This window comes from Seriola lalandi, unplaced genomic scaffold, assembly GCF_002814215.2.
Source record: "Seriola lalandi dorsalis isolate HSWRI2012SDOR001 ecotype SW California unplaced genomic scaffold, Sedor1 jcf7180002054338, whole genome shotgun sequence".
Lineage (NCBI taxonomy): Eukaryota > Metazoa > Chordata > Actinopteri > Carangiformes > Carangidae > Seriola > Seriola lalandi.
In genome coordinates, this window is record NW_019524891.1 from 840,761 (window position 1) to 865,989 (window position 25,229).

Genomic DNA, 25,229 nt, shown 5'->3' on the forward strand with positions numbered 1-25,229 from the left:
TTCCCCTTTGGAACTGCTGCCCAACCTCACAGGATCCCCGAGGGCCTCCAGGGTCCCCTAAGGAGAGGGCTGACATCACCCACCCATGTCTCCTGTCAACTATGACCTCTGGAGGAAAGGCAGAAGAGGAAAAGGCAAGGCCCGAGATGTAAACTCTGCTCCGTGGTCCAAAATCTGCACCTGAATTCTCTCAGAGTTGCACAGTTTCCTAGAATCTGATCTACTGTGGCCAAACACTGACAGACTAGGGACAGAGAGAGGGTATATTGATATGGTTGTGAAGCAAAACCTGAAATATTGTGAATGGCAGACTGAGTATGTTGAAACAGAGCTTGCTCAAGGTATGTGTTAATGCGTAATACCTTGAATTGTGGTTCAAGGACAGGTTAAACTGGTCTCAGGCACTTGTTTGGTTCGTTCTTCCAAACAGTACACAAACAAGAAGTACCCTGCAATCAAAAGAGCATGACTCAAATGATCTGACATGTTTAGGTCAACACCTATGCTGATGGCTCTGATATACTCTTAGATATTCTTTTCCTTTTCATTCTTCTCTTCCTATTTTTCATGAAGTCTTGTTTATTACGTCTTGCTATTCCTCCCTATTTCTTTTCGACTCTTGATCTTTCTGACACCCACATACACATTTTCACAATATATACCCTGCAGGTGGCAGAAATAATGGAAGCATCAACATCCCTATAAAGATTTTTTTTTTTTTGTCATTTCTGGCAGACATTTGACAGGAAACTCATAACGGCAAGGTAATTGACAATTACTGCTATCACAGTGATACCGAATGTTCATTTCCAAGATTACAACAGCAGTGGAAAACACCATTTCAATCACAGGTCCCAGACAAGACCAGATTCATGCCTGGCTTTGTTTAGAATCATTATTTTAAAAGCTACCATTTGTTACATTGTGTATTTCACTAAATTAGGATCACATTTGTCAGAAAAATGGCTGTTGCTTTCTGTCACAAAGGGGATGTTTCCACCGTTCCATCACCATGTGTATTTGTTGTGTACTGGTGGTTAAAAGCAAAAACAGTTCCAATTTTATGATGTAAAACAATCTTTCTTTATGTCATCACTCATGCATGATATCTACAAATCTGGGCAGCTCACAAATGGAATGAAATGGTAAGTACAACATAACCTGGTCGATGCTGTTTTTATTCTTTGTGATCTTGTCTTGTTTGTTTTCAATAGTTATAATAATTTCTCACAATTGATGTATGACTAATGTGAAACGTAGTGTTCAATCCATGTCTCATTGTTAAAAGGAAAAATATTAGAACTCTCACACAATACGTTAGCAGAAAATTATAATGGATTTCCACTTATCAGCTCAAACAACTCATTCTTCTCAAGCAACTTTAATTACTAATTTTCAATTGTGCTTATTAGAAGCAGTGGTGGTGTTTAAAACTTCATATGGATATTCTTGTTCTTGGAAACACAATAGAAGCTCTGGAATAAAAATTTGTTGGCTTGACTGTAGACTAGGAGGCTGGCAATGCCAACAGCCTGAGTTTACATTAATGTTGCTTTTTGTATAAAGTATTTTGTCCAAGCTACAGTATCTGCCACTCACGTGGTTAGTGAGGAGGTCCAATCCTGGCTGAGGATCTGTGTTTTACTTAAAAAGGATGATGATGTCTTCTCATTGACCAGATATGATCAGCAACTGAGAACAAAAGAAATTCTTACACAGCATTTCCCGCAATCACTGTAAGATGAATAACACATTAGTCATTCAGAGACATTAGTGATTAACTACTTTGCCTTTTGAAGTAACTGCATGACTGAAAACATAACAGCCTGCATGAACAAATACTGACAGGTTTGCCCCACATGCAGGAGTAAGATCCAGACAAGTGAGAGGGACCGTTTCCCTCTTGGTTGGGGTCCACTTAGAACGGACATGTCAGGTTTAGTGTCATTAGGGCTGCAACTAACAATTATTTACATTATTGATTAATCAGTTAATCATTTGGTGTAGAAACTGTGAGAAAACGGTGTCGACCAACAGTCCATAATCCAAAGATATTGAATTTACTGTGATGAAAAACAGAGAGAAACAGAAAATTTTCCTTTTTTGGGGGGATTTTTGCTTGAAAAATTACTTAACTACTTATCAAAAAAAAGCCAATTATTTTTCTGTCGATCACCTAATCTGTTAATGTATGATTGTCTACTAATATTATAATATTCCTCCTCTGTAGTTTCATTTAATTAATTAATTTACTTGTTCTTGAAACATCTTTTGAAAGGGTTTCAGTATATCTATTAATTATAATCATAATTAATTTTTAAAGGGACATGTAAAAGTCAATATACTAGTCACGGTTAGAACTACACAGCCTGTAAGTAAGAGCTATATAATGTTTTCTGTTGCTCTGGTGAAGCTGGTGTCTGACAGGTCTGGCAAAATTACTCAAGTAAGCTTGAACACTATTGAATTGCATTACGGGAAATGTAGGATCCAGTGTTTTTGGAGTTTAACCTATACTAGAGACAAAAAGTCAGTGCTTCTGTTATGAAAAATCTGAGCATTCATTTTTAAATCTTAAAAATCTCTTAAAACTTTATGGAAATGAATTACTTAATAGCGAGAGAACTCCTTTAATGGATGTGAATCATTTTCTCATTACTTGAAACGGTGCATTAGACATTTCATTTGAAAAGCTCACTTCCAGCTGTCCAAATAGCAAAATCCAAATGCTGATCCAAATGTAAAGAGGGAAATGCTGCCTCCACTCTGCAATATAAACTCCCAACTCTGGCATTACACTGGGGATAAGGTGTCTGTGGAAATCTAAGACTGTACTGACACTGTAGCTGAAATAACAAATTAACATCCAATAAGTCATCTAGAATGATGACAAGAAGTAAATACATAAACTGCACACACAAATTTGCCCGGTTGAGGTTCTCCTTTCTCCATCTCATACTCTTTCTGGCAGTCACATGAATTTAAGCTACAACAGGCCCAGCTCGCCCTGACCTGACAAACTGCATTCCCAACGACCTTTTCCCTCATTGGGCAAAAAGGTCTGCATTCTCTTCTCTCCGACAACTGTGACTAACACGAGCCGTGGTTTGGTGAAGGCTGTCCTCTCTCTGAACAACCCTCAGACCAAAAACAACTCCTAGAAATGTTTACATTCTTTGCCCATGTTTCCCTTACTTTTATCTCCACAACTTATGGCATACATGGAAGTCAGCATAGCAACAAAGGAAGAGGCAGGACTTGAGCAGACTCAGCTTTGCAGTTTGTGGCCACTTACAACCAAGGATAATGTGTTACTGTAGAAGTATTATTAGAAACACTAGCAAAACCTTTTGTGAGGCTGCCATTCTAAAACAACACAACTGTCTCACTACTGTGACACATGAACAGTAACTTCACTTCCACTTATACTACATGCACCATATCACATGTCAACTAGTGTATACCAGCCGTACTGTGACTTCAAATACACTTAGTGTATTCACTTTAGCTCGTTTGTGTGAAATTCTCTCTGACTTTCTTCACTCACCACTGGTTCAGTCAGCTGATCCTAGATTATTGTAAACTGAAATACATTTTAGGAGTGAAAAATTAATTGAGACACATTTTTCCAGTCCTCATCAGGAATGTTACAAAATGGTGGATCCTCAGGAGCTGCTGGAGCACTGCAACAGGAAATGAACTCTGACATAAGAGCTATGGACCTTGGGGCCTGTACTGCATCCTGGGAAATTATGGCACTGAGAAGAGAAATGACCCATGTCACCCCCCATGAAAACCAAACTTGGTGCAAAATCTATTTACAATCCTCTCAAATGGCACAGTGGACATGCATCTTTACGGCATTCACAGCAGCACTTTCTAATTGCCTCGAGATTCAAGCATTTAAGGTGATTCATCACTAGGAGTATTTATTTAGCACAAACAAATGTGCTGTTTGCCCAACAGTAACAATCAGAGTAACAAGGTCAAAAACAGGCCAACGCAGGGACTGGCAGGCTGTCAGAAATTGCGGTCTTTGTTTCATGCAGATGGACCAAACAGCATCACAATAAAGGCAGCCAACAACGAAAAGGAAAGGGAGGGGGCAGAGACAGAAAGAGTGCAAGCAGTAATAAGAATGACAGTGTTACCATCCTAACATAACACAGTACCACTTGGCTCAGGCTGCTTTGGGTGTGCCTGCTCTATCGGTAAAATCCATCTTTCTCTCTGACGCCGCCGTTAGTCGCCGCTCTCTGTTTTATGGCCATTTTCCCAGCCGTGAGACAATAGTATGGACATCATTAGCTAAGTGGTGGCTGGATGACAGGCAGTGGCGCTGCGATCGATAACGGCAGGCCCAGCCATCTGCAGGCTGAGCCGTGCTTACTCATCAGCCCTGGGCTTGCATGAGCCTTCACTGGGGCCAGAAACTGGGACTGGGCCAGATAAGGGATGTGGAGGTGTCAGGAGCTCGCTGTCTGTGATAACAAATGGCTATGAACAGCCACCTTATCTTCTCACCTTAAAGAGGATATGATGTCCACCGTCACACAGCTGCCTAACGGCCAGAACCACTCTGACAGTTATGTTATGAGGGTGAGGAGGGGTCAGCTACTGTTGGTCACATTGTGTGTAGAGTAGTGCACATAATGTTTCAGGTCTCTTTAATGCCCTCATGACAACGGTTAACCATTTCCACTGCCAATTTCCAAACTTTCAAAGTTGAGCCGCATCAACCATGAATACTAAACAATAACAGCCAGGTAATGATTTGCAAATGTTAAAATGCCTGGGGCAAGCTCTAAGTTAAGAATAGCTAATAACAACATTGTGAAAAAGTTACTTGTCCAAACACAGGGGTTTTGTGTGTTCCTGTATGTGTGGGAGAGAGACAGTGTCAGCACATGTTCACTGGGGAGATGCCAGAGGCCACCACAGTGGTGGCCAGATCCCCCTGAAGTGGCATCTGAGACAAACATCTAGTGACAAGGTGGTGCCCTTCCTGTGTCCTTAACCACAGCTGACAATAACACTGCACTGCGCTCCTAGGACAGAAAAACTGAGGGATGAAAAGAGCCATGGGAACAGAAATAAACAGAAACAGAAATATTTTGGTCATGATGTGAAAAAAAGAAGTCACAGACAAAGAGGCAGAGGGAAAGCCTGAGCAATCGATAGAGCTTAAGAGGAGTTTGAGGAAAGTAAGAAAAACCTGAGGTCAAGTGAGGCTCTTTCAAAGGCCTCTGGTTGTCTGGGTCTGCAGGCCTTTTCCCTTCCCTCTCCTCTCTACTTGTGTCCCTGTCCCTCTGCTCTGATGCTTATCAGTCTGTGATTAAACTTGCCAACTTTAATTAGAATATGTTGCAAGTAGAACACCTCACTGCCTCCCACTCTCCACCTCTCTCTTCTCTGTCTGAGTGCTGCAGATGTACAACAGAAGACACTTCCAATAAAGTTGTCAGAGCACCGGGCAGAAGCAGCATGTTTAAGACAAGAGACGATAAATAAACACAACATGCCGGTATAACACACAAACTAAACATCATGTTCCAGCGGTGTCAATTTGCATTAACCATGAGCGTTCACATACACATACCTGAAGCGGTTATATTTTTGACAAGGCACAAACCTAAACCCTATGAGACAGTGATGACTTACAGTAGAGTGCCAGAGACTAAATTAAAGTATCACCACAACTTTACTTCCTGCCTCTGCACACAGTTTGCTGTTTGTAAACTGCCAAAGACTAAAACCATCCCTTCACCATAATTCACTAGACAACTAATCTTATTATGGCTAATGTGTAAAAATTTAATGAAAACGCGAATAGCTGTAATTAGTCACACAGTCTATTGCTTTTCAATTACAATGTTTATAGAACCGTTTGAGCAGAGAAGAGGAGCAGAAGTGGGGATGCTAAGTTTTGGCTGGTCCACAACAGCAGGGCCAGCTCTATGAATGCAAATGTTACTGACTGTCTCATTGACTCACTGACTGAGTGATGAAGTTACACCATTGGTCAGCCGAATGCCATGTGACTGAGTGCCTGGTCGGTGGGCCGGGTTATGGAATTTCCCCATTGGTCCTTGATGATTTGGTAAGGTTGGGCTTTCCCTCCAGTGACAAACCTGTCTATGCTGATCACACAGCAGCAGATGTGAATGAGCTTCTAACTTTCTGACTGGTCTTTAACTTATGTGTTTGGTGACACATAAGAACAGCAGCTCGAGAATGGCTTGGAAGTGACTGCTGGTTAATATGCAGCCTTAATGGGCTGTGTTTCAGTCACTATTTTATCCTTGCTCCATTGTCTGACAACAGAAACAGAAAAACATGTTAAGGAGTACAGCTTTATTGGTAATTTGGCCATAACCAGATGACACTAGGCAGAATTCAAATAGGACACAGTCTAGCCATATACTAGGTTTTGACTTAGTCTAGTATTTTATAATATTATACCTGACAGGTAATTATGTATAGCCAGTCTTCACAGATAACACCCAACCTCAGAGTCTCTCAATGGCATACAAGTTGCTGTTGTTTTTATTCCTATCCCAACGATGATTTCCAAGGAAGTGTAAATCCTACTGACCTGTTCCACAGCAGGCAAGGCTAATTATCGTGAAATTATTTTCCTTGATAGAAACATAAAAAATTTTCAATAAATGTTAGATAAAATTAATGCTTATACCATGCCCACAAATTAATCACGAATGGCCAATCATGTCGCAGGAACAGAGGTCTGCATTGCGCAAGTTAGGATGCACGGTGACTGGTATAAACACAGGCCAGCTGCAATATTATTTGCAGACGCATGCAGTGGCTGACGAGCTTGAAGTTGGAGTGGAGTAAGCAAATAAGAAATGAGCGACACCACAGAAAAAGCAAAAACAGAACAATGTGCACTGCAAACTGTGCCGGAGACATTTTCCATCAAAGACATAAAGACAGGCAGCACCACCTGTTTCATCATTTGAAACAATATCACCCGTTAGAACACACAGAAAGTTAGAAATTACAGGCCCAAACAAGTATTAGTGAACCCTCAACGAGCGCCAGGCCAGTACAAGTGTACCAGTGCCAAATAGTGTCTATTTCTTTTTATTTATTTTGCAGATCATGTTACATGTGTGCTGTATCACACTGCAGAACTTAATTTTCTATTCACTTTGTTGAGTAAAAAGGACTGAAGAGGATTTTTTAATGTTTGTACCTCAGAGTTTTTAAATGTTCTGCTGTTTGGCAAGTGTTTGTCATGTTCTGACTAAATAGAACAGAATAGAATAATGTGGCATTTATCGTGATAAATATCGATATCGACTGATATGGAAATTTTTAAATGCAGCACTCCTTCTCTCTACTATTGAAAATGATGGAGATTCATTGAATGATCAGTGCCTTTATCGTATGACTGATGAGCTTCCTACTGAACTAACCAGTTGTATCAGACTACACACAACTTTTCCTGCAGCTGGAAGAAGGTGTGGCACCAATGGCACCTGCCCCAAGCATGTGTAGTAAGTATTCAGAAAACAGACAGTAACTGGAATTAGCAGTTACATGACAAACAATCATCTGCAGAAAGGAAGTGTTTCAAATGGAACTGACTACTTTATTCAGACTGGATGGTTACATTGGATATTATACTGATTATTAGAAAAATACTAGACATAAAAGCAGGTATATTGGAGTCCAAGGACCCAAGGAAACACAAAACCAAAGGCGCATTGTCTCAGAGTAATCCAGAGGAAGAGGTCATCACTGAAAAGGGCTTAAGCTGGTTTAAATATGCCTTTATTTGTATGCTTGAGCAGACTGAGATGCCCTGCAGACAACACTGCCAAGACCTGCTCCAGCCTTGGACTACAACAGATGTGGAGACCAAGTGTGCACTGAAACTAATCTCAACAAATTATTTTGCATCTCATTTACATGTGTCAACCCCTCTCCTAGCCTGCACTCTTCTCTGCAACAGGTAAAAATCCAATGTATCTATTCAGTTCTTTTTCCTGTTAACTAATTTGTTACTTACTGTAGAAACAACCACAGCATGATGTATGTAAGAGGTATAGTTTTATCTCCAAATTAGAAATAGATGATATTATATGCAGAGGGGTATGTGACAATGACATAATATGACAAACTATTATCTGTGAAAGGGATGTTTCTTATGGCACTGGCTAGTTTATTCTGTTCAAAGTGGGTAATTGAGGCTTTTTTTCTGATTTGGCTATTATTCTGACTATAAGTAGAATAAAACAGACTCCATTGTTGCCCTCCTCCGAGTCTTTCCCCTCACCTTTGACCCTCAGCTCTCTTCTTCTCCTCGCCCTATTCACTTCTCCTGGCCTCCCATTTTCCCCCCACACAACCACGCATCGTATGGGGACTTCCTATAGGAAACTCCGGGGCGCCATGAGGGAGAATCTCCAGAGAGAAAGTCAAACAATGACACACAGGGACTTCTCCTCATGACTCCAGCCCAAGTTAGGCAATGGAGCCTGGAGACTTGCGAATGAGATGAGGGTAGGTCAGCACGACAGGTTGGGACAAAAATAAAAAATAAGTGCTGGGTTGGTGTGGGAAATGTGTGAGTCTGTGTATGTGTCCACAGACGACAAATATGCTCAAAGTTATCCTTTAATACTTGCGTAGGTGGATTTCAGGGCAGTCTCTTTGTCTCTGAGGGTGAGAGGTTTCCAGCGTCTACAGCCTCTCAAAATCCCAAGTACAGTCAGCATAAACACTGAGTCACTCGAAAACAATCAGACGCCATTACACCCTTTACATGATAATGTAATGGAGCGCTTTTTGTATTGATGCATAACAAGCCTCTCTTTTCAGACTAGTCCCCTACACAACCCACAAAACTTGGAGAACTTTAGGGTTAAGAACCGTGTTGGCACTGCATGTAGGTGGGACAAACTTTTGTGTGTGCGATTACAGAAGCAGAAGTCCAACCTATTGAACTCTGGGCAGTGGCCTCATTTCATTGGCAGCGACTCAATCATAACATCTTATCTACGGACATGCTGAGTCATGGAATTCAGCTGTGGCCAATAGCCAACCAGCAGGGTTACTTATGGCTGTCATTGATTGGTCGATCCCTGAGCACAAAGCTGAAAGGGCACATACCAGGAACACAGCCTGAAGCAGAAACTGGCAGCAGTTTGCTCGCGTTTTACTTTACTCTCTCATTCTTGTAGGTTTTTTTTTTTTCCTCCAACTGACTACCTACTTTGTTGTGTCACTCTCTCACTGTTCCTAGTTCTAGTTTCTCCCAGTTCTCCCCTCATGTTCCCTCTCTACAGCCTTTCCAAATTACCATAGCCCATTACCCTTGTCCCTCTGTTGTGTAATTGTATCTGGAATAGCAAAGCAGGGCCGCTCACATCCAGAGGTCACCATTCCGCTGTGGCTTACATCCTGGTCCTTTATCTCCATGGTCACCGTGCTTCCAAACAGTGTCAGTGCCTTTGACAAAGAAATGAATGTGAAAGCTAGTTTTAAACTATCTCAACAGAGCCCTACAGTGACCATTCAAACCATTAATCATATCTAAAGCCATTACTTTCCACTAGTCTTATGCATTAATAATGCATTTGTATTGGAAAAGCAATACCATAATAAGGTGGGATCGGGATATAGAGCAAATGCAATCTTTGTTAATGATTGATTTCATAGGTGACCCATTTGTTATAAAGGGCTCATGCCCTCAAACATACACTACGTACAGCCAGCGTTGCTGATTTGGGGTCAGCTCCCTCATACATAATTCGGTCATTCAGGATACAGAGTTAAACTGGCTCTAAAACAGAATAGGGGCACACTACAGAGGCCTTTATATCAAGCTGTCCCCATCTGCAAATCTGTAATGAGCAAGGGAGCTGAAACAGTGGGGAGAGAAGAGAGCCTCAGTTCAACTGAGGCAGGCACACTTTCTAATGGAAATTCAGATACAATCATCCCAGAATGCACTTCTCTCTGCCTAATAATCGGCCACTAGAACAAGGCAGCCATTGAGAGGAGAGTGACTGTAATCTGGTCCACCAAACTCCAAAGCTGCCCGCTATAATTAGCTCCTTTCTCCATCAAACACAGGCTTACACTGACTCACAAGCAAACCTCTCCTGTATTACAAGTGAGAGAAGCAATTTACCGATTTTCAGATGAGCAGGGAAATTTTCCATCCTCGGCATATGGAATCACCCTGCGTTGACAGGTATGCTCGCTGTGAAATCTACAGATGAGCAGGTGAGAGTCCACTGTTTCATTCAGTGACACCGTGGTTTGTGGTTTGTGGGCTAACATGGAAATAATATGGTATGGGGCAAGTTTTCAAAGTGAGTGGTACAAGCCAGAAACACACTGTTCCTTTATTAGAATAACTTGCTCAAAGCTGGGTTTACTGATTTAGGGCATGTTTCAGACTAAAAAACTCAACTACTTACCAATTACCTTTCTCATTTGATTACTGGTCCAGGACTAAGAATTAGATATGATATGAGGAATATCAGATATCCCTCCGCTGTGTCTTTTACAAAGCATATCAAACCCTGTGTTTATCTGTCCACATAATATGGGACAGATTCTCACTTCCAGTGTCCTCATCATAGGATGTATCTGCATCTCTGACCTACATCCTGACGAGCAAAGCCTGCCTTCCTCTAATCCCACGAACATGTTCTAGCCCTGGGACTCACAACACGATCAGCAGCCCAGAGGCAGGCAGGCAGGCAGGCAGACAGACAGACAGACAGACAGACAGACAGACAGGGGTGAGTGGGTATGCTGGTAGCTAGCCTGCTGCCTGGGCAAATGGCACGGCTATTAGGGGAAGAAGAGGGTTCCTGGGGAGGTGTGACTGCACTGCAAAGGGCCCAATCAAGCAGAGAACAGAAGTGCTGACAGATGCTAATGCATTTACCTGAGAGCAAAGAGGCTGTCTTACCAAGAAATAGTGTGTACGTGTGTGTGTGTGTGTGTGTGTGTGTGTGTGTGTGTTTACTTCCTCTTTGGCATGGTCCTCCCAATAAGGTTGATTAAGATCAAAGGGAGAGAAACTCATCATAAAGTACTCAGCCAGAACATCAACAAATGCAGGGTTATGAGTCAATTCAGGTCCTGTTCACACCATGCAATCAACATGCATCTTGGGCGATCCAATCACAAGTGGACTGACGCATTGAGGACCCAATGAGATCCGATTGCTCAGACCACATTTGGAGGTGGTCAAGGCCGCATATGGCTACATTCTTTTAGCAGTGTGTACGCGAATGTGTCCTAGGCCACATTGAATGACCACCTACTCAACTGACGTCCTCTGCATGAGTGGAATACGTATTCATTCATGTGCCAATGGTGTCATATTAAAGTGCAACAAAAGGGAACTTTTTTATTTATTTATTTATTAAAAAATCCCATAGAGATGTATTATGAGTGTGTCTTGGGCGATTTGGTTTGAAAGGAACATGTCAAGGAATAGACGCAGTCTGTATTGTTTTGATTTCTTCTTCTTTTTTAATTTCCAGCAGACTATGACACAGGAAGTGCATTTCTGCCTGCCGCCGGTTAAATACCACAACGCATTTGGTCTTTGCAAATGAAATTAATGTAAGTGTTTAGAGCGGGGAAGTGAGATCGGATCACAAGTGGTCACTCGAGACGCACGCAGAGACGCATTCTGATTCCAGATGTGAACTGACGTACTTAGAGCTGTACACTTGTGATCACATCACTCAAGACACATGTTAATGCCCAGTGTGAACAGGGCCTTATTTGCTTGAAAAAGCATGAGCTTGCTTGAAAAGACAAGTTCCTCTCTCTTCTTTTTGACAGTGACACAGCAGTATCCTCTTGCTACGCAATTCTGTGTTAAGGCCATATCCCAAACCTACACAGACATTCCCCCACTTATCTCACCCTCTGAAATCTTTCACGCTCAATCTTAAATCAATATTTCAGAGTCAGGTGGAAATATCACTTCGGAATTAAAGTACTGAAGTCTAGTGGAAGGACACTGACAAAAAGGGAGTGGCTGACAGGGCAATGACCACTTCGCAGTAGCTGTGAGATTAAGCTGTAACACACTGGTGACTAGATCTGGCACAAAAACAGATTATTGGTTGTGTTAATTGTTACCATCAGGTAACCCTAATCATCCTATCTGTGGTTCATTTTACAGCATAAACGGGTAGACAGGCAGCATCCAGAGATTCAAGGTACATATCCCTACCTGAGATATTTAATTGGTGGAGAATCAGCTAGGCAGCTAATCTAGAAAGATTTGAGTCATTTGTGTGACAGGTACAATTATATGAAAAGGGAACAGAACAGAGTTACAGGGCGTATACACATTAGGCAACTGTGTCACCAGGAAGCCCTGTACTGGCAGCTTTGATGTTTTCAAAGTTTAACATGAAAGAATGTCTTATATTATGACCTAAATCTGATAAGGGCCAAGGGTTGTTGCTATTAAAATGCTAATCATGCCAAATTAAAAAGCCCAGGATGTTACAATAATGGATTTAAAACTTTAAAGATAATCTAATTTATAATCCATTTAATTGTTATTTTTAACCAGGAGATGATCAGCACATTAATGAACAAACAAAACATGCAGACACAGCACCAAACAGTTGCTTGACAGTCCTATAGTCCAACACAAACATCCTATTTCCCCTTTAACAATGCAGTCCTGAAATTCAAGGTATACTGGGGAGTCTCTCTAGACCTGACAAGACCAATGCATTCCAGGTGTTGTTGTATAAACATATTTAATGTTTGGACAAAATCCATTTTTATGACCCATTTTATCCTCTGTAAACTTCCCATATTAACAAGCACAGGCTAACCCTAACCTACATTAGACTGCTTGCTTTATTTATTTATTTATTTATTTATTTATTTATTTGTATCCACCCATGCATCATCATTAAAATAATCATTATTATTACTACTAAGGGTTTCAAATCCCACCAGCCCTCAAGGGGGGGACAGGGGTTGACTCCCAGTTTCTTGTTATTCGCAGCAATTTCTTCTCAACCCCAAGCTGCAATGTGGGGAGTAGTGAACGCCTTAAAAACAGCTTTTCAGCATTGTTTCGCTCTTCAAATTGTCCATTCACGTGTATTATTTGGTGTAAAGGGAGAGTATATTATACATACCATAGCATTCCTCCCTGTCCAGCTCGCGTCCACTCCTTTCTTTCTCCCTCTGCGACTCTGCGACTCACAACCGGTGAAAGACTTTTTAAAAAAACAGACAAAAACACTCCCTACAAGCACTCACATCGATTATTTTCCGCCTTTTTCAGTAAACGGGCTGTCTGTCCATTGCTCCCCACGTTAAGTGCTCGTTTTCATCAGTCCGAAGTTTTCAGATGCACATCTCTCCTTTTCTCTCTCTCTGTCTATCTATGTCTGAGAACAGGGGGGAACAAACAACTAAATTCTCGTCAAGAAAAGAAAAAAAAAATGCTGTTCAAACTCGTCTTTTCACCACGGCTGGAAACGAGGAGAAAAGGGGGAGGCGTTGGAAAGCGCTGTTTCGGTGTGTTTTTCCTTCTTGGTTCACCACCACGTTGTTTTGACCAATTATTATTTCCTTTGTTGTGTCAAAAATAAAAGAGTCCGTAGAGAAACGCGAACGCAATGTCCTGCCTTCATTTAGCAAAGCGCTGATTTTTGGTGTACAACAGCTCGTCGGTAACCGTTGTGTTTTCCTTTCTAATGTTAAGCCCCTTACAGGCTAAATGTGTGACGGTGTGTATAAGTCTATTTTTTTCAGCTTCCCAATAATGGCGGACCTTCTCCTGAATCCAGCATCTCTCCTCCTATTACGAGAGAACAGAGAGAAAGAGAGAGAGTCTCTCCCAGCGGTTCATGGACACAATTACAACACACGCACGCTGTTTATGATACCGCTGTTCACTCCGCGGTAAGATGTAGCCCAACGGTGACTATTACGTAAAAAAAAAAAAAGGAAAAAAACTCTTGTTAAATGTATTTTAAACAGCCCGAGAGAATATACATTATTGGAATTCATCTCCGAGTTGATTTTTTTCTTTACTTTTTGGTGGTTTGATATATTCATTCATACAAATTTATTGTAAAGTAAAGTAAAAAAGAAGAGAAATGTGTTGAATACAAAAAAATGTATAAAAAGATTAATTCATTAAAAAAAAAATCACAGTAAATGTGAATTAAGGCAACTGTAGGAATAAATGGTATTTTAATGACAAATTTGCAATGTTCACTTTGTTTCAAAATCCTTTATATAGAGTCAATGTAAGATGCATTGTTATTTTCATAAACTGACATTTATGAAGTATTTTTTAATATATCAAAACAAGCAACATAAACAATATTATTGCCAGGCACCAGTACAACAGTCACTGGAAGTCAGGGACTTATACATTTATAATAAGCATACTGTACAACAACAAAAAGGGGGGGGGGACTAAGGAGGAGGTAAAGGTGGGGGAGGCAAACCAACTGCATTTTTCAAACATACTGTCTATAGTAGCTATGTTTTCCACTTTTTCCACCTTAAAATAGATCATCTCTCAGTATTAGAGTCAGTCTTTACATCTGATGGATCTCAAAATATGATGCACTATCCTAGATTAAAGTACCCAACAGTGTTTAAAGTAGTTAAACTTCACCTCAACTTTCTACAACAGTAAAATACTGCTGGCATCATAAACAATAATAACCCAACAATATTACAATCTGATAATGGCCATAATCTGTGATGAGTAGGGGTGGGGTTTTTTCACGTCAAGCAATCTCTGAGATGGATTTTCAGTTCACTCTCCTCAGAGCCCCTGTTAAGTTGTTTTTATTGGTGGTTGTTTGTCTTATGATGATCAACTGCAGATCTGAGTTTACTTGCTTTTTATTTGCTACTACATCACTGATGTCAGGCCACCCTGGTCTGTTCTGTTGCAACATTGTTTCTGAGCCACAGAAAAATGTGTTCATGTCATCATTAGGGAATTTTATTTTTTTCTACTTTTTTACTTTTTTTAACTTTATTTTGGGCCATTTGTCCTCTTGGCCCTATGTCTTACACATAACTTCCTTTCACAAGTGATCTCCATTTCCCTGTAAAAGCGCCAACATTAGTCACCGACTAACAGATTCCAATGTTCCATGGCTGCATCACGTGTAATAGGTTTGTTGTGCGTTCACCTGAGGACTCCTACCTGAAACCTTATCGAGCAGCACAGAAGGAAAATATTTATTTACTGAGAAAATCAATCACCTCAAAGGTTAGTCCTAATTACACGGTATGCATAGTGCACTGAGTCCCCCGCTTGGTAATAGAATTCCTGTGTCCTTTGATCATTTCAGCCACTCAGTGATGAAAAATTTAAGATCCTAAAGAAGATTTCATACTTATTTTGGTTTGTTTTTTCAGGAAGACAATGCAATTACATCCACATACTTGAAGAAATGTTTGCAATGTTGTACAAGACAATTGCCTGCACTAACAGTTCAAACAGATGTTCAGTGTCTTGCACTGGAGCTTTCTCCTGGAATTCTCCTCTCTCTCCTCATTAGTCCACCCATGAACTTCCTAGAACATGTAATTCCAATCTGGTAATCTAAACTCTGTGATGTGATGGCTGTAAAACATTTATTGATTTGAAATGGAATTTGACATTTTAGTAGAAATTTAAAACTGAAACATCACACCCTAGAAACAATACAGACATCATGTCAGAAGCTTATCTTTTAAGTTCCAACAAAAGTAAAGCTGTTACAGTATTCAGTATTCATGCATTTGAAAACCAAAACATAAGAAATAATGTGTAAATTTAAGCTCTATTATTCCTACATGAGCTGTACAGTTATGATGTATAAAGTGCACTATGTGTGCTTTGACAGTTTGAAATGTGACCCACCGTTAAACACACAGCCAGGCAGGGTTCAAGGTGCACTGCCCTCCGTTTGAATAAGTCCACAAGCTTCTGTCCAGTCACATTAGTCACTGTGTTCTCAGCAATATTTGCATGACCCCAATCATACAGAGCAAGATTAGAAGGGGTCAAAGTTTCTGTTGAATAATCTGCCTCTGTTTTACATCCCATTCTTCTACCACTGGGAAAGGCTCTATCATAAAACTTTTGTTCATTTATGACACCCACTGCTTATTTGGGCTATTTCATTTTCATATAAAGATTACCACTGGGTTGGACACACCATTATAAAAACACAGCTGCAAGCATTATGTAGAAGAAAAACTCGACACTTATCGTTTACTCCCTGGTTGGTTTTCTCTTTCATTTTATTTCTTTTCCCATCCCACCTAAACCCTCTCTGTATTTGCAGCTGAAATATTTCTGGGTCCCAAGGGCAAGCACATTCCTCCACTCACAGTTGTGCAATCCCTGACAATCACAGTTCCCCCATCCCCCTCTGACTCCCTAAACGCCCTGAACGCTCAGAGAGGCGAGCTGTCCAAGCTGTCTGGGCAATGTTCTGCGGTGACTTGGCTGCCCAACCAGACCTGTAAACAAACTCTGAGCCCTGACTCTGCAGAAAACAACCACAAATAATGTAACCTCAAGAGGCTGGAAATGTATATTGCTACTTTTGCATTCTGTGTTTGAAAATAATTCTGAGGTGTGTCACAAATGTGGTACATGTAACCACACACACAATGAAACACAATTTTTAAGAAGTGACTAAAATAGGCCTACTATTTAAAAAAACGATTTATATTATATATATCTTTGATGTGTTACATGTAAATACTGTTGTTTGTTTCATGTAAGACATTTTGATGTTACTGGAGCTGGATAGTCTTATTTATTTATTTTGACTTAACTATGTTAAGTTTTTTGTTTCGTTCAATTTAGTGATGTGAGGTGGTACACTATTTCATAAACGTTTGCCATCGTTATCTATCTTCACAGTTAAATTCAGATTTAGTAACTACACGTCTACACACAGACTGCTACAGAAAATAGCAGTAACATCCCTTTTGCTCCTCATGTGATCCAAAGCAAAATACAGAGCAGAGGGACACTGGTTCTTGTAGTGCCATATTGTCTTCAATGTGTTCCAAATGTTACAACAAAAACTACAGCCCCCATAATGCACCGTAATTTATCGACAGTTTGCTCTTCCTGTTAGCTCTGGGAAGATAGCGGACGAGCGGTCGAAAAAATTACCGATGTGTTTATAAAAAATCGCAGCATAATTGTTCAGGAACGTGCTATTGTGGAGTTTCTAAGGTCCATATTTAGGAGACGAAAATGGTAAATATGTCACAGATCAATACTGCTCTATTTTCTTCTCATAGCAGTTGCGTGTTAGCGCTAAATAACCACTTCATTCAGTCAGTAGGAAACTAGCTAGTTAGCTAGCTAACTAGCACGCTAAGGCCACAGACTTGAAGTCCCAATGTTTTACCACAGAGACTAACCACCTCTTAGCTGAAATACATCACATGTCAATCATTTTTACCCTGTCTATTGTCTAGCTCAATCATGCTGTCAAAATAAATGGGTGTGGTTAAGCTAACGCTAGCTTTCACGTTTGCTAAAGCTAATGCTAATCAGTAGTTACCTACAATGAAATAACTGTGGAGTTTAATGAGAGCCTCCTTGATGTCCATTAATTGGGTTGCTAGATATTAACAGCTTATAATGGTAACTATATAATAAACGGATGATAGCTAGTTGCCAACAGTGTAACGTTAGATTGTCGTGTCTGGTCATTGAATTCTCTACGTTTAATTCAGAGGTGCAGGAGGTAGCTATTCTAATCTTTTAGTTAAATAATATTACAAATACCAAAAGCCTCAGCATATTCTATTCCACGTTAAAGTAGTGCGTTCAAAATCCCATGTAAAATTGTGAAATTATGATCAGGAAATGTACTTACATTATCAAAAGTAAAACTACTTAATGCAGATAAATGGCCCTGACTGATATGCTATTAACTTATATCATTTGGTTAATATTTTTGATGCAAATAATGTGTTTTTCACAACTAATGATTACTTTCATAATGTATTCATTTTGATTTTTCTTGATTGATTTTGAAACACGTGTGAAATGTGCCTCAGAATTGCACAGAGCTCTAAGTGAAACCGTCTCAATGCTTGTTAAAAAAAATAGTCCAAACCTAAATATCATTATATAAAAAACTCAAATTAAAATAATTAAAGTGAAAAGCAAAAAAATCATCCTGAGAAGCTGGTACCATGAAGAGTTTGGAATTTGTGCTTGAAAAATGACTTAAACAGTGATCAGAATAGTTGCAAGTTTCTGCTCCACTTTACTGTTGGGTAGTGTAATTTATGACACACATACATGATATTTTATAAGGTCTTCATAAGTTTTGTATGGCAAATAAATGTAGTGGTGTGAAAAGTAAAATATTTCCCTCTAAAGGTAGTTGAGTAGTAAAAACTTTATAGTGGCTTGAAAAAAAATGAAAGCACAAATGTATATTTAAGTACAGTACTTGAATAAAAGTAAAGTTATATTCTGGCAGAGGAATGGTTACAGCGAATGCCATACAATCACAACATCCATGATCAATTTCGACCAGGAACCTTTGTTGGGTGTTGTTGTGTTCCCCTTCTCTCTCCCCCATGTTTCCTGTTTGCGTCTCTATTCCGGACTGCCAAATAAAAGCAAAATCTGCCAAAAAAATCTAAAAAAAAAAAAAAAAACTAATCATGTTGTAATCTAATTTTGTCTATTTTCTTCTATTTTTTTTCCATATAGATCCGCTTTATCCTCATTCAGAATCGAGCAGGGAAAACACGACTGGCCAAATGGTACATGCAGTTTGATGACGATGAGAAACAGAAGTTGATTGAGGAAGTGCATGCTGTGGTAACTGTCAGGGATGCCAAACACACCAACTTTGTGGAGGTATGGGATCAGTCTGTATCTTATGTATGCATGTACAGTTGTATGTATCCTTTGTTTTTTTTTGGGCAGTTCAGTGACATGCCCCAATTTGTTACTGTTAAGTTGAACCAGAACTTTTTTTCTAAATCCTATTTAGGACCACAGTTAAATGACTGAAACTACACTGTCATTAAACATCTCTGTTGTGGTTACTTTACAGTAAAATAATAAGGTGACTCATGTGTGTCCCACATTACAAGCTTTTTCCACTAGCTACTCATAAGAAATTTGAGCAATTTCTAAAGCAATTTGAAAAGGAACCTTTATAACAATTGGGTGGCATTATAGAGAAATTCACTGTTAACAGAAAACAAAATCCTTGTCTGCTTATCAGTTTTATTATGCGCATTGTTCCAAAGCTATTATAGATATACTGTGTGTGTTTGTCTTAAAGCTGGGAAGCTTAAGTAAATCTGCTGTTGTCATGATATGAGAGCGACCAAATTGTTGAGAGGCTTTATCTGTGTTTTTCTCACAGTTCAGAAACTTCAAGATCATTTACAGGCGTTATGCTGGTCTGTACTTCTGTATTTGTGTGGACGTCACTGATAACAACTTGGCATACCTCGAGGGAATCCACAATTTTGTAGAGGTAACTGACGCGCACAACACATGATATATAGATTTAGTAAGTGAACTATGATGATTTAGTTCTTATGGTCTGATTGTTTTCAGGAATGTCTGTTGTTGATTTCGATTTCTGTTTGAGTTTTCTGTCTTCTACTGACTTGCAGCTCCTTATTATCAAACCTGTGAGAAGTGTGGACTGGAGTCTAATTAGAAGTTAATTGTGATTTATTCAGGGCTCAAGTTTGCTAGTGATACGCCTTAAATGAATAGACATACAATGCATTTTCCACAGTAACTGTATGATTTCACAGTGGTATTTAAATCACTGTGATAAATATCACATTATGTTTTGTCTACAACAGAATATGGATTATCAGATTGTTGCAAAGCCAAGAAATGAGTCACAGTTTAAGCGTTTAGCGTGACAGTCCATTTGAGTACAAATTCCAAAACACTTAAATAAATTTCCATACAATCAAATTTACATTCTTATGTTCAGGGAGCAGCATTATCGACTTTTGATAAGTGTTTGATAACGCAAGGTCAAGTGATGCTAGAAATAAGTTGTCAGCAATAAAACAACAAATTGATTGGCAAATTGACTAATTACAAACTGAGTCTGATTTCACAGCCTGACTGCACAGACATTGTGCAAACACTGTAATGGCTAACAACTGGCTGCTCAAGATGGCAGACGGTGCTGATAGCAATGAGCAAATAATTTCAGATTTGGGAGCTAATGCTTTCATAAGGTGCAAGCATTTTGGTCAGATAAAAACTTTCCAGTTTCCTAATAGTATATGTGCAAGTTACTGTATGACCTGCTTCAGCACATTTGCCTCCTGCCAGTGCTCATGTTGACCAAAAAGTGCTACTGCAGCAAAAACGGCAAACTAAATGCTTTTCAGTATTTTCTGTGGCTCATCATTTCAGATGTGCTTGATAGCAGATCTACTAATGATTTCATCTTTTTTTACAATTAGCAGACATTGCATCACAAAAAGTGCTTTTCAAAACTCTGTTTATCAGTACATGGGAATAAACCATGAATAATCCCAGTGTATTTAATTGCGAAAGCATAGTCATTTCAGTTCATAGACTAAAAAGGTTATTAGGAGCTGACTTTAAGGATAAGGCTGGTGATACTTTTTCCTATTGTGAACAAATTCCATGAAAAGACCAGAACCAACAATAAATTGATCCTTTTAACAAGTTGCCTGTGTAACCATAGTTTGATATATCATCTCTGTCTATGCCGTAGACCTTCATTGTTATCTGAAAAGCATTAAAGATACTTAAATAAGCTGCACTGGGTGATGTAAACATCTTTAGTACAATGATTTGATGATGAACATTTTTTATTTTGTGTCGGTCTACACACTCTGTTTTGCTGGTGTAAAAAGTCCATCAATCCGCTACAGAAAATAGTTCCCAACTGATATATTATTTACTCCCGTTTGAGTGACGGGTACAGTGTTACAGTGCCCAGCAGTTTTAGGAAATAAAAAAAAATGAAACTATATGTTTGTCAGGGGTTTTTATAGACTTCTGTCTAAGTAGGACCAGTGGGCTTAGGGCTGAGACCCCCAGACAGAGTAGGGAGGTCAGAAAGTATTTAGAGATGGACTGATAAATTGTTGGTTTTGGCCCTTTCATGAAATTTGTTGACAAAAAAGGAAAATATGGAATAAAACCTGTCTTAACCTTTTAAAGGAGAATGAATAGAGCTCAGTAAAGTGAATCAGTCAAGCTGCTTTTATTTATGACAAATAAAATAAATGAAAGTTAGATGATATTTGATGATAATGGACCCAAGACTTTTTTTCTTTGGTGAACAGAGTTGTGACTCAGCTCACGAAGGGAACCAAAGACCTTTGACAGTGTGGTTTTGATGAAAAATTAGTGTTTCATTGGGGAGCTGTGTGGAACAGCAGGTTACATCGGACTGCATTGATCATTGCTCTTGTTTTAATTTGTCCTTCACACAACTGCAGTAGTGTATTAATGCCTGCCACCATGTTGACATTTGTTTCTGCAGAAGGGTTTTTCAAAGACTGTAAATCCATGATAGAAATTCCATACTTACACAACAGGTTTCTCCTTTGGAGCTGATAATATCATGAAATTTTGCAGCAGAAAATTTGCATACCAACTATGTGTTGAATGAAGACGAGTGAAGTGAAACAGAAATGTCTGAATTATTTTATTCCAATAAACAGAATCTATATATTGGAAATATTGACTTTGTCAGGCAGTAATTGAAGAAATTATTCTGTCTTTGGAGAACCAAAGATTAGGTAGTGTCATTGTTTTAAATGATGGATATATCTTTTAAAATAGAACTATTTTATGTGCTTATTATTTCATTATATACTTTAATCAATGACTTAATCAGCATAACTGTCTATGTTTATTCTGAATCTTGGTAATTATGTGGAGGCATTAGGCATCTCAAGTGCGTCTCATTCTATCACATAGTTTGTTAATTGCTGTTTAACAGCTTTTTCTTTTTCTAAACACATTCACTTTTATAAATCAAATAGTACCAACTTTAACTGTGATCTTGAAGTAAGAGCTATTGTTTGTGTAGGGCTCAGACAAACAGTAAACGATTTTCTATCCAGAGCCCTCAGGAGTGAAGGTCATTTGATGTAATGTTTGACTATGAAGGAATGCAGGTACATGCATTCTGAAATACACAGCGGTCTACATTTGTTCTTTCTAAGCTTGTTGCTGCATATTGCCAAATGCTTAAAGAAGAAATAACAAATATAAAATCAATACAATTGATTTTCTTTTTTCTTTTTAGATTATTTTTTATTTAGTCCCTGTACTCACTCAAGATTAACTGGACATAACAACTCAAACAGGACACTGTATCACTGCTTAAAATGATTTGACCGCGTACATTTTAATTTGGCGTATTTTGGATGGAGGTGCTTACAGCGGAAATCATCTTATTACATGGTTGTTAAGTGGCTTCTGCTCTTATTACAGCGCCATTATATTTCTACACTAATGCATCACATTACAACACAGAATTACTAGATGTTTTCTCAAGGTAGACTATTTCCCTGTCTCTTGTCTGCTATCTGATTTAATAAAAGGTGTCCTCTCTTTCCTATAAGGTGCTGAATGAGTATTTTCACAACGTGTGCGAATTGGACCTTGTCTTCAACTTCTACAAGGTAAGGATAAGGAGAGATTATCTTTGTCTTATGAGATCTTCAAATGACTTAATAAACACCTGGATCAAACACAAGGTGCAGAGGAGGACAAAAGGCAGATGAGAATATGTGTCTTTCATTACGCTGCCATGGCAACCGATGTAATATTTACAACTAGAGCAGTCATTTGTTATTCAGTGAGATCCATCTAAATGATCTTATATATTTTTCATAAAATGAAATGCTAAGCAACAAACACCCCTGAATTCCCTCCCCCCAACTGCTGCCAGTGTTCTTGCTAATTAGCTAAGGTGTCTGAACATCCACCCACATGCGTAACTTTAACGAAGCACAATGCATTTGCAACCACAAGTGGACCAGCATTTTTGGACAATGTGAGGAACCTAACCTGCCTCTCCTTCCCATCGACTGATATACTGCTGCTCCAAGGTAAAAAAAAAAAAAGGTGTGGTGCAAGGCAGCTGATTCATCCAGTCATATTTATCACATGTGCTAATGTTAACCACTCAGTGTGTCATCCAGTAGTTATTTTTACATTTTGACAACACGGGGAATTTTTCCAGGAGCCCCAAAGCTTTCATGTGTAGGGAAGAAGATAATGTCGTTTTGGTTTCAGTTTCATCAATGCCACATGCAGTTTGTAGTTATCTAGTCTATTTTAGTCCTTAATTCCCGTAATCCTCTCATGTCTTTTGATCACAGTGTTGGGCCCTGTCTGCCCTCTAATGCACTTCCTCTCTCTGCACTCTAAGGTGTACACGGTGGTGGATGAGATGTTCCTAGCAGGGGAGATCAGGGAGACCAGTCAGACCAAGGTCCTCAAGCAGCTCCTCATGCTCCAGTCGCTCGAGTAGAAACCAGACAACCATCTGTCCTACCTGCCCAATAATCTGCTGCCCTGGCGCCTAAACCAACCTGCTCCTTGTTCCTGTCATTCTGGAAAGGACCCCCCCCAGCGTTTTCCTGCCTCCACAGAGCCAACACTTAAAGAACTTCAGGAGGGGGGTGTTTAGAAATAGAATATTGTTTACATATGGATATATAATATAGAAGCTTAATTCATCTCTTTGTCATAGCAGTCTATATGTTGCAGTATTCTGTAGCTGTTGTACTGCTAATGAAGTCACCCAGTATAAAGGCTGTACATTTCAACATGTTGACATTTCATACACCACCTGAGTTACAGTCATATTTGTATCGTGTTCCCTATCCCCAAAGCCAGAGGCTGCAGAAATGCGTAATTTCATGTAGGTAGTCATTGCATTTATCTCCATGGAGCGTGGAAACACTGATGTAGAACCACCAGTGTTGCACTGCTCTCTCCTGCCCTCCTCCTTTCCTATTCATTAAACCTCAACATTCATTTAATGGCACTACTGTAACTAACAAGCACCATATATAAAGAGAGACCTCCTATAATGATTCAATGTGCACTGAGAAATAAAAACAGCCTTGCAGCCGTTTCTACAAACTCACGTAAGGAAAGACCTTGCAACTTTTGTGGTATTGGACTCACCATGGCTACGCTGCATTTTATGTCTGGATCATAGTACAAGCAAACTACAACTAGAAAGCCCTTTAGAGCAATTGACCCAGCACGGCAAGTTCATAATTGAATGGAGTGTACTTAGGATGAGAGCCATTTTGACGGTGTGTTATGGTAACCTGTGCTGTGCCAGACATCCTCACAGCTGATAATGATAAATGGTGTAAGTTATGTTAGCTCAGATCACTTCTATAATCATTTTATAAAAAAAACAAAGAACAACTAATATTATATGGTGCTTGTTGGTCACACATTAAACACTTAAAACACAAATGCACTCAGACGGAAGAAGACCTGGACATAAAAAGTATATTTTACATAAAGCAGTACTGTGAAGTTTGCTTTGTGTACATAGTGTGTAACTTGCGTGTATTGAATATTGTGAAATTAACACAATCATTCCAGAAAAAGTAGTTCTTGCTCACTATATGGTCTGAGCAGTATTTACATGTTTAAGATCAATAAATTCCTCTAGCATTGCATAAAATAACTTTTTTTAGATTCCTCTCACAAGCCTCATGAAATCTGACAAAGAAACCCACTTTTATTAATTTCCCTTTGCTGGACTTAAATGTTAATGAAATTACGTACTCTAACCGTATCCAGTCATGAAGGTGGTTTCAAATGTTACTGTTGTTGAACGTTTGTATTTTTTTTTTTTTTTTTTTTTAAATGATTAGGTAATAGTGAAATATGTACTGCTTCCCTTCTACACTTTTGTGAGTTTGTTGTTGGAAGGCGTGTGTATGTATTACTGTCTCCAGTTCAACTACCCACATCAATATGTCCCATTATATGTAAATAATAAACAGATGAAGTGATACATGAACATAAGCTATTTCTGATTAATCCTCTATAAGAAGGGAATTTTCTTAAAATTAGATCTGGACCTAACTTATCCCACATATTGTTATAACCTTAGCTTTAACAAGACTACAAGAAAACAATAGACTGAACCTCTCCTCTAAGTGCCATTGTCTTTAAA

At 39.2% G+C, this 25,229-nt stretch overlaps 2 protein-coding genes across 2 annotated transcripts in view; one reads left to right on the forward strand and one right to left on the reverse strand.

The window, feature by feature from the left end:
- Positions 1-13,873, reverse strand: part of arhgap35a (Rho GTPase activating protein 35a) — a 65,363-nt gene extending 51,490 nt beyond the window's left edge. Inside the window, exon 1 of the mRNA XM_023407599.2 lies at positions 13,170-13,873. The gene's annotated coding sequence lies outside the window, so the exon portion shown is untranslated. The remainder of the gene's footprint in view (positions 1-13,169) is intronic.
- Positions 13,874-17,130: 3,257 nt separating this feature from the next.
- On the forward strand, positions 17,131-25,078 carry ap2s1 (adaptor related protein complex 2 subunit sigma 1). Its single transcript, XM_023407575.2, has 5 exons — positions 17,131-17,272; positions 18,752-18,901; positions 19,419-19,532; positions 22,639-22,698; positions 23,451-25,078. The coding sequence occupies exons 1-5, from the start codon at positions 17,270-17,272 to the stop codon at positions 23,550-23,552; spliced, it is 429 nt and encodes a 142-aa protein (XP_023263343.1). The 5' UTR covers positions 17,131-17,269; the 3' UTR covers positions 23,553-25,078.
- The last annotated feature ends 151 nt before the right edge of the window (positions 25,079-25,229 follow it).